Genomic DNA, 16,722 nt, shown 5'->3' on the forward strand with positions numbered 1-16,722 from the left:
CTTCTGGGTTTGAAATGTTGCTTAGACATGGAAATGGAGAAATCACAAGGCAGTTGGGTCTTAAAAAAGTTGTCACTTAAAGGAGAGGTTGGTGGTATGCAGCTTTCAGAGTGATCATCCTGTAGTTGCTAATTACAGCTTTGGTAAAACACTTGTGGGAAAGAAAGCGGAAAGAGAGATAAGTCTACCGCTCAGCACTGGTGCATAATTGGAGGTCGGACAGAAGCAGAGCCCGGGTGGGGAGGCCTGGGTAGAGGGAAATGCTGTCCCTGAAGCTGGAGGAGGAAGCGCTTCAGGGAGGAGCGGAGAGTCAGCATGCTTACTGAGCGGCAGAGCTAGACAGAACTGGCCACTCTTCACCCTCAAAGGAAATTACCTGTGAACCTAATGAAGCTTCAGTTTCACAGATGGTCACTAGCACAGGCTCCTTCCCGTGCCTGTACCTCATTTTGTATCTGCAGTTTTACATTCTTTTGCTTAGCTGACTCTCCAAATTGTATAAGCTCAAGCCCCACAAAACCCAGATAGGAGCTGTCCCGCCTCCTCATCCTTCACCTCTCCGTGACAACACATATTTCATTGGCATTATTTCCTCCTTAGCTGCTTCTGGCACATCCCTCTCTTCCCTAAATGAAGATATGGGCTAACATTTGGCCTCAACCTTGTTCTCTCTACACTAAGCCTCTGTGAAATTATTCATTCACATCACCCTTACATGAATAATTCACAAATTCGTACTTCCGGCACTGCTCGCAAACATAGGCAAATAATTATGCCTTTTTAAAAGTAATTTGCCATGATAAACATTTATCATTTTAGAAAGCTCATAAACAAGAAAAAGATAAAATGGATTTTAAAAAAAGGAAAGAAATATACTTGGCTCAGATAGTATTATTCATTGGCATATTTTTTGTAGGAAAAAAAAACACAGAATGGAGGCTGTCTTAGTAATCTGTTGCTGGATAACAAATTACCCCACAATTTAGTGGATTAAAACGACAACAGAGACTATCTCCCAGTTTCTGTAGGACAGCAATCTGTGTGAGGCCTAACCAGGTCCTCTGCATCTGGGATTCTCACCAGCTGCAATCAAGGCCTTGGGAGGAGTTATCATCATCTTAAGGCTCATTTGGGAAAGGATCCATTTCCCGCCTCCTTCAAATGGCATTGGCCAGATTTAGTTCCTTGCAGGTTGGTGCACTGAGGGCTTGAAATCCCTGATGGCTGTGTGTTGGAGGCGACCCTCCGTTCCTTGCCACATGGACCTCAAGCAGCTCACAACACAGTAGATGACTTCATCAGAGTCAGCAAGAGAGGTAGTGACCACAAGAGAACATGCAAGCCAGATGAAAGTCAGTCTAAAGTGACAGCCACCTGTTGTCTTATTCTATTGCTAGAGGGGAGTCACTAGATCCAGCCCACATACAGTGGAAAAGGATTATACAAAGGAGTGAATACAGGCAGTCCTCGGGTTACGTCGGACCACTGACAGGACTTACCATGGTTGATTTTTGTGGTTAAGTCGCCATCTCCCATTTATTTATTAAAAAAAAACAAAGTTCCGTCATTTTTGATGTATGTACATATGTGCTTTATGTTTTTTATTTATTTACCACAAGTAAAGGTCAGGAATTGTTATCTTTCTTTTCTTTCTTTTTTTTTACTGTTTCACTTCATTACTGCTGTATATGTGCTCCATGTGAGTGATGTAGGTGGTTTCCAACTTACGGTGAAAATCGCGATATGTCGCGCCGTAGGAACGGATCTCCGACGTAACCTGAGGACCTACTGTACCGGGAGTCAGGGATCATTGGAAGCCATTTTAGGAGCAGCCTATCACATAGCTCCTGCCCTCCAGGGACTCACAATATAGGCGAGAAAACATTATGTAGGTACCTGAGAAAGACAAGGTGTGCTGGCTCAATGACTGCCAGTCAGTGTAGATGTATGTTGCTCTAGAGCTGAGTCACTGTGTTCCTGACAGACTGCTTGTAACAAGTTTAGGATGGTCACTGATCTTCACTGTACTTTGAGATACATTTCACAGAGGCTGCCCTCCTCCCCTCCCATTCCAGAAGAACTGCTATAATAATGTAAAATGTGAGCTTAAAAATCTTACTAAGAATGTGCTATGTGCTTGTGCAAGAACCCCCATTCGTTTATGCAATGCTGCTAGTAGGGAAGGACAGTATAATATTTCTCACTTGGTGGTCAAAACTCCATCCAAATACCCCTCTTCCTTAAAAAAAGTAGGAGACAACACTACAGTATTTGGATATGAATTATTTGCATTAATGCAGAAACTCAAGTTTCTCAGCTCATCTGCTGAGTTTTCCTCTTGCCTTAAGAAAAAAAAAGAACAATTGGCTTATTTTAATCTCTCTGAAAATTACTCAGCGATTTAATAACTAGCACACGGGTTTGTAGTCAATCGTAGGAAACACAAGCGATCAAATTAATTATGGATTTACTTGCACATGCAGTAAGCACACTTCCCCTGGCTTTATAACATGGGGCTCTGGGCTCCTAATCTTGGCCCTCATGTGTAGTTCCACCCCACACCAGATGGGGCAGAAGCAGCCTTTCCCCACTCCGGTTTCCCAGCCCAGCTTCTGTCTCTGTCAGACCCTACCAAGTCAGTGAGAAAGGGGGGATGACCATGGAGACTGCAGACCTGTGCTCAGGATTGCCTTCTCAAGAGAAATACGACCCAGATTATGAGATTTGTAAAAATATATTATAATTGTGTAAGCCCTAGTGCGTGAGAACACCCCCAGGGCCTGGCCTTGCAAGGCCCAGCATTTTCCCGCCACCCCCCGCTCCGGCAGTGGAAGGTACGGTCCGGCCTGCGGAGGGCCGACCCGGAAGTCGCCCCGCCGCGCGCCGTGCGCTCTCCCCACGGCGGGGAGTTGAGTGCTGTGCTGCCCGGAATCCGTGGGCTCGCCGGTTCTCCTCCCGAGTCCCCCTTCCTGGGTCCCTACTGGCCTATGGGCCTCCACAGCGACGGCAGGGGCCCGGCCCCGGGGCGGGCAGCCCGAGCGGGGCCACGGAGCTCCGCGGGCCTGTGCGGCGGGGTCGCCGTGTTCGCCGCCGTGGCCGCCGTGTTCACCCTCACGCTGCCCCCCTCGGTGCCCGGGGGAGACGCGGGTAAAGTACTCCCAGGGCCGCCCCTCCTGCCCCTCTCCCCGGGTCTGCACTCCTCCGGCCAGGTCTGGGCACTCGCGCCCTCCCCCCTCCCTCCTGTGATGTCTGGAGTCCTCCGGCTTTGGAGTCCGGGCTTGTCCGTTTCGTCTGCTGGGACGGACCGAACTCTCCGCTTCCCCAGGTCCCTTTTCTGGACCGGAGTTTTGCTTTCCATTCCCATCCAGCCCACACGTCTTCCCGCTGCGTGTGGTGCTCCAGACCGAAGGCATGGACAGTAGAGGTGAACAGGGTTCGTGGAGAGGACTCTAGGGCCGGGAGATAGGCGAACCGCGGAATAAAGAGCTGCCACTTAAGTGGTGATAGTGTTGACAGTGAGAGGGAAGTGTGATGGACAAGGGGTGGCTAGTAGCTCTTTTTTTTAAAAAAAATTCTCTTTCGATTGAATTTATTGGGGTGACATAGGTTAATAAAATGATACAGGTTTCAGGTGTACGATTCTATAACACATCATCTGTATATTGTACTGTCATTCACCACCCCAAGTCACGCCTCCTTCCATCACCACTTACTACCTCTTTACCCTCTTTTACCTCCCCCCACCCCACACCACCCCTTTCCCTCAGCAATCACCGTACTGTTGTCCTTGTCCAGGAGTGTTTGTTTGTTTGTTTGTTTAATCCCTTCACCTTGTTCACCCAGCTCCTCAAATCCCCTCCCCTCTGACAGCTGTCAGTCAGCTCCTCAAATCCCCTCCCCTCTGACAGCTGTCAGTCAGCTCCTCAAATCCCCTCCCCTCTGACTGCTGTCAGTCTGTTTCTATTTTGTTTTATTTTGTTCATTATGTTTCACACATGAGTGAGATCATATGGTGTGACTCTTTCTCTGGCTTATTTCACTTCGCATAATGCTCTCCAGATCCATCCATGCTCCATGCTGTTGCAAAGGGTAGTAAGATGTCCTCCTTTTGTTTACCGCGGAGTAGTAGTATTCCATTGTGTAAATGTTCTACACACAGCTTTTTTTTTTTTTTTTTTAAATCTTGTGGCTCCTTCTGAATGGCTAGTCAGGAAAGGCCACGGAAGAGGTGGAATTTTCATGAATATTGAATAGGAACCAGCCTTGCAGAATATTTTAGAATACTTAAAATAGTGGAAGTCAGGTTGCAGTTTAAAGCAAGCTACTTCTATTAAAAAGAAATCCATGACTCATGTGCCATTTAAATCACGAGAATTCTTGTTTTGTATTTGGTCCGAGAAGAAACAAGAAATAGGTTTTGTTGTGCTGCCAACTTGAGTGACCGTGCAGTAATGCCCAATAACGGCCAGTAATTTTGTCCGTGCCCTATATTCAGATAGTGAATCTGTAGTTACCTTTGCTGCATAACAAGGTCCTTGCTTAAAACAACGAATATCTTTTCGCTCATATTTTATGTTTATCGGGAACCTGGGTGCTCTTCCTCAAGACAAGGTTGCGGTCATGGTGTAAGCTGGGCTGCAGTCCTCTCCAGGCTCAGCTTGGGGAGGACTCGCTTCAAAGCTCAACCCAGTTCTTTGCCAAGTGGGTCCGGGTGAGCTAACCTCTGTCGGGAGGAAGAGATGGCCCCTTTATCATTTTGTAACTTAATCTTGGAAGTGACATACCATGGCCCTGTTTTCATCATGGAAGTTAGCTCATAACTCAAGCCCACTCTCCGGGGGAGGATCATACAGTGAGACTACCAGGAGGTGGAGATCCTTAGGAGTCATCTTCAGGGCTGCCTACCACACACGAGGATCCTTGATGTTCCATTTTCACGTCATTACCTTTATTCTTTCAGGTCCTATTGAACATGTAGGAGGATGGTTTCATGAGTTGAGTGGGGAATGGAGTTACCATGCTTCAAAGGTTTATATTAAATAAGAGAAATAACTTTATTTTTGTGAGAATTTTGACATTGGAGAGCATTAGTCAGGGGGTGGGTGGTTCTGTACCTTTCCCAAAAGAAAACCACTGACAGGACTTACCAGGGTTGATTGAAACTGAAATATGGGGGGGGGGGGGGTGATGAATAATAATAACTAATACTTATTGAGCACCTGCTATGTGCAGGTACAATTCTAAGTGCTTTACATGGATCGTTATTTTAGTCCTCCCAGCTACTAGGGGTAGTAGCTACCAATATGGTAGCTACTTTCAATAACTATAAGGTAGTTACTATCAATATCTGGATAGCCCTGACAGGTTGCTCAGTGGTTAGAGCATTGGCCGGTGGACAGAAGGGTCTCAGGTTTGATTCCTGGTCAAGGGCACTTACCTCGGTTGCAGGTTCCGCAGCCCTGGTTGGGGAGGGTGCAGGAGGCAACCAATTCATGTGTCTCATGTAGATGTTTCTCTCTCTCCCCCCTTCCCTCTAGAAATCAATGAAAAAAAATAAATATCTTTATAAATGAGAAAACTAAAGCTAAGCGATGTCCAGAGTTACCCAACTAGAAAGTAGGGGCAGTCAAGGAAAGAATCCAAGAAGATTGACTTTAAGACATGCTCTCTTACCCTTTACTCTCTGTCAAATAATTTCATAAGTTATTTGTTAAATCTGTCATCACATATACAGTGATATTTAGAGTATTTAAAATCTGATTGTTGCCTTGTCTTTATTAATGCTGTTTTAATTTTTCCCAAAAGAATAAAGTTATCTATTCACTTTGAGTTACCAAAAAACTTTTTAGGTGCTCTTATTTGTTTAGTTTGACGCTAAATAGAAGTCACTTCTAGTAATTTTGTTCATTTCGGGCAATGATAAATTGTATAATCATATCTTTGATAATTTTATGTTGAATGGGCTGTTCTCCTTGAACGTTTGTGTTTATGAAATATATTTATATCAATAAACAACCCATCTCAAAACCAATAAAGAGCATGTATTATTCTTCCTGATAAGTCTTAAATACTCCATCAATTCATCCTGTTGTGTGGCCTTGCCAGTCTTTCGTACCGCTTGATACACGTAGTTGATTTATGGGTAGGAGTGCTCAGTCCTTTGGAGGAGAGGGTGAGAATCTAGCCTTCACGTCAGTTTGTTATTCTTGGGGAAAACGAATTCACATTCGAATACCATCTTTAACAGACTTGGTATTTGACAATAGAATTACTATAAAATGTATAATATAAAGGAACTCATTTTTAATGATTACGCATCTGCTAACAATTCTGAGCTTGCTACCCATTTATGTCCCAGACAAGTGATAAAGAAGTATGAAGGAGGATCATAACGAAAGACAAAAAGCTGTGGTTCTCAAACTTGAATATACCTCAGAGTTGCCTGGGAAAATTCGGCCCCAATGTCAGAGGGTCTTAGCGTAGGTAGATTTGGGGTATGATCAAGAAATCTTCATTTTTATAAAGCACCCAGATAATTCTGATTACAGGTGGTATTAGGACTTAAATTTCAGTAGTGTAAAAGGTTGGGAGGAAGCAAGGACCTAGGAGGATCTTTGTTGTTTTTGACTGTTCATGTCCTTTCTTTTCTTTATCATACGTAATTTTAAGAGTAATATTTCCCACCCTAGCCGGTTTGGCTAATGTGGATAGAGCTCAGCCTACATACTGAAGGGTCCAGGTTCGATTCTGGTCAAGGGCACATACCTTGGTTGCAGGTTCCCCAGCCCTGGTCGTGGTGCTTGCAGGAGGCAACCAATCGATGAGTCTCACATTGATGTTTCTCTCTGTCTCTTCTCTCTCCCACTCTCTCTAAAAAGCAATGGAAAAATATCCTCTGGTGAGGATTAACAACAAAAAAAGTAATATTTCCCTTTAGCTCTTTATCACAGATACAGTTATAGGCTTTGCTTTGAATGGTAGCATCTTCTCTGTATAGATTTTAGTTTAACATTTGGTAAGAGTTGATGGAAGTTTGTCATATTCCAGAATTATCCTTATATTAACAGAACACCAGCAACGAATAACAGCGTATTGGCTTTCTAATGATAAATAGTTAGAGAAAATGGGCTATTTTTGTTAATGTTAACATTTTAAATGGAAGAGAATGACTAGTGGCTTTGAAATTTTGAAATGCACTGTACTTCATTACACCTACAGAAATTTAAGAACAAAAATTTTGGTTAACATAGTTTTGGACTAAAGACATTAGAACTATCTTATTCTAGAACAAAACTATGTACTTGACAATAGTTACAAAGGGAACAGTTATTCTAGACATTTTTAGATCATAAACAATTTCTTTGAAAACTATGTGAGATACAAAAATTACCTTTGGTTTCTAAGGTTTTCTTGACTATCTCCAGAAAACTTAAAATATGCCCTTGAGTAATTGACTTCAATAAGCAATATCGGTCTTTAGGTGCTTTTATGGAGGTTCCATGTTGTAAGCAGTCATTTACCTAAGGGGTGTCTGAGGAGCAAGGACGACAGTGTGATAGGTGTCAGTCAACCTCTATGTCCGGAGCTTGAATTAGAGTCTGTGTGTGTGGCCAGAGGAGGAAGAGGTGGTGATGTCTTGACAAGATCCTGAAGTGGTTAGAATAATATTTGTAACTTAGTGGAAAAGACAGAAATGAAAGCAACTAATCAGAATAAAAGGCAATCTAAACAAATGCTAAATATAGAGGTTCAGGCAGGTTCTATAAGGAAGCAGTGATCAATTCTGATGGGGGAGTTAGCTGTGGAGGGGGTATGTGTAAGGAGACATGTCACTGAGAAGGTGGCAATTGAACTAGGCCCTGAAGGATTTAGAAGAGAATACCAGGTGAGAAAATGAGCGATAAGAGGCACGAAAGAGGACCATTCCAGAGGAACAGTGGGTAATCAGATTTGACTGAGGTGAGCGTAGGTTTGTAAAGGGAACTTGAAGCCGCAGAGGGCTTGCATGTCACGCTGAGGAATCTGAACTTCATTGAGTAAGCAGAGAGCAGCCATTGAGAAATTTTAGACGAGGGATACGATCTAGCCTTTTGGGCTTTGGGGGAGTAGGTATGGGGGTGGCATTTAATAAGTGATTTCAGTATGAAGAGGAATTGAAATAGAAGATTGGTCAATGCTATTGTAGTCCAAGCCAGAGAAGGTAAAGGTCTACACTGTGGCTAGGGCAGTCAGTAAAAATTAAGAATATTAATATTCACTGAAGGATAGAAAATGGACATTAATACATTTCCTAATAGATAATAAAACTTTCATAAATCATCAATTAATGTTGATTGATTTCTCACATTGTCCGGTATTACAGTATACACCGATGAGTCAAAAATAGTCCCTGTGCTCTGGATGCTTAAAATATTAACAAAACAGTCTCTTCCTCTGCATTGCCTGCATTGCCCATCTCCTGGGCACCATGGCGGCCCTCAAACCCCTGGTGAAACCCAAGATAGTCAAAAAGAGGACCAAGAAGTTCATCCGGCACCAGTCAGACCGATATGTCAAAGTTAAGCGGAACTGGCAGAAGCCCAGAGGCATTGACAATAGGGTGCGTAGAAGATTCAAGGGCCAGCTCCTGATGCCCAGCATTGGCTATGGGAGCAACAGGAAAACAAAGCGCATGCTGCCCAGTGGCTTTCGGGAGTTTCTGGCCCATAGCGTCAAGGAGCTTGAAGTGCTGCTGATGTGCAGCAGATCTCACTGTGCTGAGATTGCTCACAAAGTCTCCTCAAGGAACCTCAAAGCCATTGTGGAAAGAGCAGCCCAGCTGGCCATCAGAGTCACCAATCCCAATGCCAGGCTGCGCAGCGAAGAAAATGAATAGACAGATTGTGTACACGTTGTATTTGTGTTAATAAAATCATAAAATTCTGCCAAAAAGCAATATTAACAAAAGAGGCATTGAATTAATGGATTGTAATTTTAAAGATAATTGCTAATGGCAAGGAACTATAGAGGGCTGTGTAAATAGTATAAGGATTTAATAGTTTGGAAAAAAATACATCACGGTAATCGGAGTTTACCAAAATAATCTGGAGCAAATAAACACGTGGAAGTTGTTTAAAAGGTATGCAACCTAATTAATGTAGAGAAGGTATTCAGATGTCAGATGTAGGGCAGTATGGCACACTCTTTGGAGAGTCCAAACCTCAGATGCCTGCACATTCTACATTTCATACTGTTATATCTGTATAGACAGTTTTGTGCTAAATTCTTGAGGGATAATATAGTATATTACAGGAATGCTCTCTAAGAGTTTTAAAAAATATTTTGCAAGTGTGTACAACTTTCAGGAAGGAAAATAAGCATTTTCGTAAAAACAGAATTCACCTCTTTTTACTGACCGGTTACTAAAAGCTACCAAAGATAGTTTATTCAATAAGACCTAAGGTGGAAAATATTCTTAGACTATTCACGCTGTTAAATCTCTGCAGATTTAGTTTTATCCAGTCAAATTAATGCAAAACCCCAGTGCAAGCATTTGGATTTTGAAAACTTTGGAGGAGTGTCATTTTCTAATAGTCATTATTGGTTTTACATTATTTTTTCACAGGGGAGCTGATCACAGCCGCACATGAGCTTGGAGTAAGTATTAGTTTTATTGTTTAATCAATGCTCTCATTAACAGTTTTAGGAATTAAGAAAGTTTAATTAAGCATGGAATAAAGTAGATTAATTTATTTTTAAACCCCAGTTTTTAGTAACTTATAAGTTCAGTACGTGACAATTTACTTTAAGTTTTAAATCCAATTACACTAAATTATAAAGCAAAGTCTTTACTATATGTACAGTAGCTGGCTTATTATCACCCTAAAATTTTGTATAAGCTGTGGAGAATAAAATAAATCGGGTTAACAGTTTTTAATAAGTTTATTATTTAATAAACTTTATTATGGTGCATGATCCCTTTAGGCACGACCTTAGGACTGTCAGCATGGTGGTAATCCGATAGCAGTGTGGTCTTTCAACTTTCTCACCAATGCCATATTTCAGAACCTGCTTCTTTTTTTTCAATAGCCTTTTTAAATGACCCTAATGTACTATGAACCCAGTGAACAAACTGCTTAAGAACTGACAATGAAATATGTCACCCTTTCTCTAGGTGACATACCATGTGATAGACCCTGCCAAATCCACTGAAGAAAATATTTATTTGTATTGGCACAGAGGGATTACAATAGAAAGCCACTATTCAAACAGTCATTCGCTCTTAATCTTCATACTTGCCTGAGGAAAGGGCTACTTGTTCGTTAAAGCCGGTGTGACCCTTCTTCCTTTGCTAGATGAGAACCTTCTAACCGTTGTGAATTTTCCCGCAGGTTGCCCATCCTCCTGGCTATCCTTTGTTCACTCTGGTGGCTAAACTGGCAATTGCACTGTTTCCTGTTGGCTCCGTTGCCTACCGAGTCAATTTTCTGTGTGGTTTGTTTGGAGCAGCAGCTGCCTCATTACTCTTTTCCACCGTTTTCAGGTACAGTAGTTGATTAGTTAAAATCCATTTTGACTAACCGGAGATGCAATTTTCTTATAGCCCAAATACATACATTAAAAAATGATTTTTGTTATCGTTTGAATGGTTTTCCAATATCACCCATGCGGTTTCACTTTCTTAATCTGTAGTAATTTCATATGCATTTGACCCCTAAATGATTACACAGTTAATTCTGCTTCATACAATGGCATGAAAGTATCACCACTTCATTATCACAATTCTCTGGTTAGGCAGAACTAATAAGGTTTGTCGTTTTATGAAAATGCAGATGGGCCAGTTTAACTCAACCATATGAAGTTCATCTTTGGGTAAATGATAAATGTCCTTTAATTACTCACGGTATTGCTGATGGGCAGCTGCCTATCAGGTTCAGAGCTAATACCCAATTCTATTGTATTTAAATATGCACATGTTGTATACCTTTTGAAATGAGGCTATTAACTAAAGAAATCATTTGGGATGTGGTTTTAGTAAGGTTTCACTTTGTTCCATTATAGCTGTAGGGAAAATAGGCAAATTAGACCCCACTTATTTCATTGATGGAAGGCTTTCTTAGTTTTGAAGGCTACAGCGCTGCTTTTAAAAAACGGGTCATTAGTTTAGGATATTGGTGAACTCATTTGTCTTTGCTATTTCTGTTTCCTTCATTCTTAACTCAGTCTAACCTATGCCTAAGAGGATTAGAGTGAAAAATACAAATTATACTTCCTGCAAAGGGAACGCCAAATTAAAACACTTCTTTCAAAAACTATTGTAGGTTTGATTATAAAACAAATAACTTTTGTATGTAAATATAGTAGAATTTGAACAGACATAATTTCAAATGTCATTTTGGAGGCCAATATTTTCATTTTGATTAGTCATAATATTGCCCCTACGCTAAATTATTTTTTAAATTCTCTTTTAATTATTTATAGTAAGGTTAACATAATTATGACTTTATACTTTTAAATCTATTTGTAGAAAGCTTTCAGATTCAGATGTTATAATTGTTGATCATTCACTAAATTTTTATTTATATTATTTAATTTGTTTATATTTCAGTTTTACAGGTTTTCAGTGATAGCTAATTTTTTAAGCATGAAATGTTTAAAGTAACATCTCTGCTTGGATTTATTTGTATTATGAATGCTATTAATATTTTCTTTTTCTAAATGATTAGAATAATCTTTATTAGATTGCTCCTTCTGAGTCTTTATAATTAAGAATCTATCATTATTTCTGTTGATAGGAAAACTGATCTTTTTTATTTTTAAGTATTCAGGTTGAAATTTAGACTTACCTCTTCTGTATTGAATGTGTGAGTTATTAATTTTCACAACACACTTAAGGCAGACGTTTAAAGAAAATTAATACTTGTATTTAGGTAGTTCATCTATATTTTAAAAGACTATTTCTATAACATATACATATGTTTAAATGTTGTGTGGCTATAAATAGCTTTTATGCAAATAAAGAGCTTTGCTTTCTAAAACTTTTCCATATTTTTCAGTATATGAATTGTTGATGCTATTCTACATGAAAACCACTGTAAAAATCCTTATCTTTATAGAATCCAAATAGTTCTGGACAATAATTTCCCTTTGAGTTTTCTAGATTTTAAAATAGCTTTTATTAATTATTATGCTTGTCTATAATGGGTTTTGGATTAGCACACTAGTCTGTAACCCTTTTCTTTTAATATATAGTCTTAGTGATAAATTTATATACTTGCTGTTACATGTTTTAAACCAAAAACTCTTAATATGATAAACTGAATATTTAAGTTGTTTTAGTAATATAGTACTTTGAAAAAGTTGCTTTCTTTCAGAAAAGGGCTCTAACAATATTATCTCTTACATGCATTTTAATATGAAAATACTTCATTATTTTGAATACAAATAATTGACAAGGTACACGTCCTTTGGGAGCAACCTAGTTCAAGTGGCAAATCTGTTTTGTCAAACAATAGACACCCTTCAGGAAAGAGCAAGCCATCTCTATGGTAATAGGACTAACAGTAGCCTATTGATTGAGTGGAAGAAGACATTATACAATGTCAGCTGGCTTGTTACAATTTCATTTGTTGTATGACCTGAACTTAACCTTTAAAACCTTTCTTCTGTGAATATAAACCCAACAGCAGGATGCAGTTTTTGTACAGCCATTACAGTGACGGCTTTTTTCCAGCTCTACCATACAGTAAATGTATTCCTTTACAGGTTGACTCCTTTATCAGAATTCGTTGAGGAGACATTTCACTACTTTATTCATTTATACACCAAGTCATCATTCTGTTTTGTTGTTACATATTGAGGAGTTTTGATCCAGGAAGCTGTTTTATTCTTTTTTTCCTGTCACTTAAGAGAACATTACTGTACATATGGGATTAATGCTGACTGGTGTGCAGTAAATTAATTCTTTTAACAGGTTTGGGTTTTTTTCAGGTAATTGTTCACATAGCATTCACTATATTTAGCTCTTGGGTGGACATAAAGACCTTCTGTACCTTTTAAACAAAGATTGTATTTCAAAAGCAAATTTCTGTTTAAATGTGTTGATGTTAAAAGCTCCATTTTTTTCAGTAAACATGACTTGATTGAGAGACCGATTTATTCGTTGTTTCCAGTTACTATGTAATTTTTGCCTTTCTTCCATCTTACTCTTGCTTTTAAAAGCAGTAAGATGTCATTAACACTGCATTTTTTTGTCAATCTTTTCTAGTGGTTGGCAAGAACTCATTTATATATTTGCTTTGCCCTAATGTGGAAAGCATATGAGTAAAACAGCACATTGAAAGCTATCTGTATCACTGTAGTTTATTGAATTAAAAATAGTAAGACTGTGCCAGTTGCTTCTGTATGTATTTATGTATTGTCCCCTTCTAGGGTATTTTTAAGCATGCCTTATGTTAAGGGAGTTTAATGTAATACATTTAATTTATATTACATAGAATTTATTTTATTAATGTGTGCATCTGTGCATTTAAGACTGTAATACAGTTAGTGTTTTATAGTAACTGAGATTTTCTCTTTTTTAAGGCCATTAAAGTAAATGATTTTTGAGTTTGATTGTATGATATTTAAAGTGTTAAATTTGAAATTCACAAATCTCATTAATATAACATAAAAAAGTTATAGAAAATGTAAATCACTAATATGAACACCACTTAGCATTGCCTTGTACTTGAATTTCAAACTTATTTCCTAAGAAACATGAGACTAGGTCCTATATACTAATAAGGAAGGAATACTGAAATCACTATCATTAAACATCAATGTGCTTACATTTCATATATCCTGGTATCACTAAAAGAGAATGGATAGCATTGCATAAAAACTCTTTACCTCAGGAAAAATTTAAATGGTTTATGATCTCAGATGAGGGCATATCTTGTATCATTTACTTTGGTTGCTACAAGGCAGAGAGTATAGTCTCAACAGGTTTGAGAGTCAGCCTATCCTTTTCAAACTGTTAGGGGCCAAAAGGAGCTATATAAGGATTGATTCAGCAGTATTTGTTGAGCACCCAGGTGAGTCAAAAGTAAACTTCTTTTAGTTTTTATAATCAAAATTCAGTGCTTACTTTAAAGAAAGACAAAATTACCAACCTTTAAACAGGCAGTTTTTAAAATATTTTCTCTAAAAGGCACTGTTTCAGGAAACCTGCACTAAACAACTTTCTGAGGCCATTAATATTGCACAGTAAGAAATCAGATCTTTTCATGTCAAGCAGGTTACCTGGAATATATGAATATTAATAATAATTAAAGGTACATGGAAACTCTGCCTGTTTACTACAAAGAACCTACAACCAACTTCAGTAATATTTAAATATCTTCTGGCAAATTGTTTTGTGCCATTATTTTCCTTATAGGGTATTTAATTTTTTATGAGCTGTATGTTTCTAAACATTATGCTGCTGCTAAAAATAATTTGATTAGGAAAAAGAACGTTTGATTCTGAGCACTGTGTCTGCTGTTCGTATAGCTTCAGCTAAGATTCCATTCAATAAAGAAGAGAAAAATGGCATACCTTAGAGAATGTAGACTCTTCTGCTTAAGGGACATTTGGATTTTCCAACTCAAAGAGCATTCTAGATGATTGCGGTGGAGAATAATGTGAAACTCTGCCTAATTTCAGAGGTAACTATGCATAAGTAACAAAAAGTCACCAAATTTTTGTAGTTGAAGAAGAATGAAAAAGTACTGGAGCATTCATTTCCATTCAGGAGAATATCTGTTTTGATCCCTGGTTAATTGATCATATATTTCTCTCATACTTGTATTAAAATTGCATTGACTCAGACTGGGTAAGCATATTAAGAGCTTGGTTCATTTGCATTTTCTTATAAGTAGAGGGACATATTAGGCTCAAATAACAGCACTTCATTTTAAAGGGAAAAAAGCAGGGCAAAAACTCTTTTTTAAGACGGTAGAGTCTTTTCTGACAGCTAGTCAGAGTTAGAATTAGTTCAAGGAAATGTTAATAATGCACCGCCTGGCCTAATCCCTTTGATATCACCAGGTATCCTCCTGTTCATGGGTTAATTGCTTTAAAAGCGAAGGCAATATTCTGAGCGGTGGGCCGCTTCACCTTTTCACAGCTGTTACCATTGAGTGACAACTAAATCCCATGTGTAAGATGAGGAAGAGCTCAATCTCCAATTGGGAGAAAATTTATGTAAACCACAATCCCTTCAGAATGTACGGAAGTCATAGACTTTCTTGATTTACTCTGCTTTTCCCAGAAAGCTCTATTGTTCACTTTCCTAAGTCCCATCAACCCTTTGTAGCAGAATATCACAGCGGCAGCAGATAGCTTGAAATATATAAATGCTATCATAGCTCTGATTAATAGCAGTGCTTATGAGTCAAGTCTGATAACAGTGCAGCTCTCCACTCAATTTCAGATACTGCTAATGGAATCTGTCTTCTCCAATTGTAATATGAGAAGGCCTAATTTGCCATGGAGCTTGGAGCTGTCACCAGTAGGGGATTGTGGGGTCAGATGGGAGCTGCCAGGTTTTTGCCCTGCAGCTTGTATCTCTCACTTTGAATAGAGCAGCCCCCTGCCTGCCAGTTAGCTGATAGGCCGCCGTGGGGTTTATGCCACTATATACAATAGGAAAGGGCTACATAGGCTGACTTTATAATTGTGAAGCTAGCTCATATTTCCACAGCTACTGTGCTGCATAATTTCTAATAAGTGGTTTTAACAAATGTCAGATTATGAAAAGTTTCCTCAATTACAAAAACTTATAAAACATTTAAATTGCTAAATCTGTTTCCTGCCGAGATTTTGCCACTGGAACTAGTCATCAGTCATTATGGCGATAATAATAAATGCATATATTTCTTAAAACTACAAATAAAATTACAGATCATAACTCCTATAGATTTGCTGCTTTTCAAAGCCATAGCAATAGAAAACAGGCTTGATGATTTCAAATGTTAAGATGTACTTGTAACTTTGCATAACAAGACTACTGAATGCTAATTTTCTATTGTTTATTAAGTTGGTTAGGGTTGCTAGTGAAAGTAGTTCAATACCGTCATTTTGTTGATTTTATTATTTCAATCTTTTAAGTTTACTCATACACCTTTAGGATCTTAACAGTTTAAAAATTATGCAGCATTTTCTAAGTTTTGAGTTAAAAACGACTTACTATGATGAGTTGGCCCATGCCTTTGAGACTAATATGCTGGAATATACTTTCAACCAATTTCGATTTTGCTACTGAATACAAAACACACTATCAAAATTGAGTAACAAGCTAATATTGAGGTCGTGTGTGTTTTTAAACATTTCAAACAATATTGACAAAAATCTGTAATTTGGGAGTTATTTTAAACTAGGTTGTGCTTAAGAAGATAATGCCTCCCGTTGTGCAGGTTATTTGGCATACCATGAACACTTAGTAAAATGTAAAGTAAATGATGGTGATTTCTATAAAGCCCAGTCCAGAGTTTTTCTTTTAGATATTCAGGTGTAAGTTGATGGGATATAATAAAGTGAATTGTTCTAAGCTGTGAATAGCTTTCTCATTTATTGGTTAATGCATAAATCTTACTTGTAATGGAAATTGTGTGATTGCATTTTATTTATGGAAGCTATTCATAATCTTATTCCCTCCATTTCAGTGGTGCTTTTTCCTCTTTTTGTTTTGAAAGCTTTTACATTTTTACCTCCAATTTTACT

The 16,722-nt window shown here is 38.7% G+C and overlaps 2 protein-coding genes across 2 annotated transcripts in view; both read left to right on the top strand.

The window, feature by feature from the left end:
- Positions 1 to 2,866: 2,866 nt before the first annotated feature.
- The window catches only part of TMEM260 (transmembrane protein 260), a 59,101-nt gene continuing 45,245 nt past the window's right edge, over positions 2,867 to 16,722 (top strand). Inside the window, exons 1-3 of the mRNA XM_079769938.1 lie at positions 2,867 to 3,147; positions 9,605 to 9,636; positions 10,371 to 10,522. Coding sequence (XP_079626064.1) covers positions 2,988 to 3,147; positions 9,605 to 9,636; positions 10,371 to 10,522 — 344 coding nt within the window. The 5' untranslated portion in view covers positions 2,867 to 2,987. The remainder of the gene's footprint in view (positions 3,148 to 9,604; positions 9,637 to 10,370; positions 10,523 to 16,722) is intronic.
- Positions 7,310 to 9,569, top strand: LOC307097610 (large ribosomal subunit protein eL32-like). The gene has a single exon (XM_079767704.1). It carries the CDS (start codon positions 8,468 to 8,470, stop codon positions 8,873 to 8,875), a length of 408 nt encoding a protein of 135 aa, XP_079623830.1. The 5' UTR covers positions 7,310 to 8,467; the 3' UTR covers positions 8,876 to 9,569.

The sequence above is a fragment of the Cnephaeus nilssonii genome, assembly GCF_951640355.1.
Source record: "Cnephaeus nilssonii genome assembly, chromosome: 4".
NCBI classification, from domain to species: domain Eukaryota; kingdom Metazoa; phylum Chordata; class Mammalia; order Chiroptera; family Vespertilionidae; genus Cnephaeus; species Cnephaeus nilssonii.

Excerpts from the sequence above, each read along its gene's own strand:
- LOC307097610 (XM_079767704.1), top strand. The coding sequence starts at position 8,468 with ATGGCGGCCCTCAAACCCCTGGTGAAACCCAAGATAGTCAAAAAGAGG.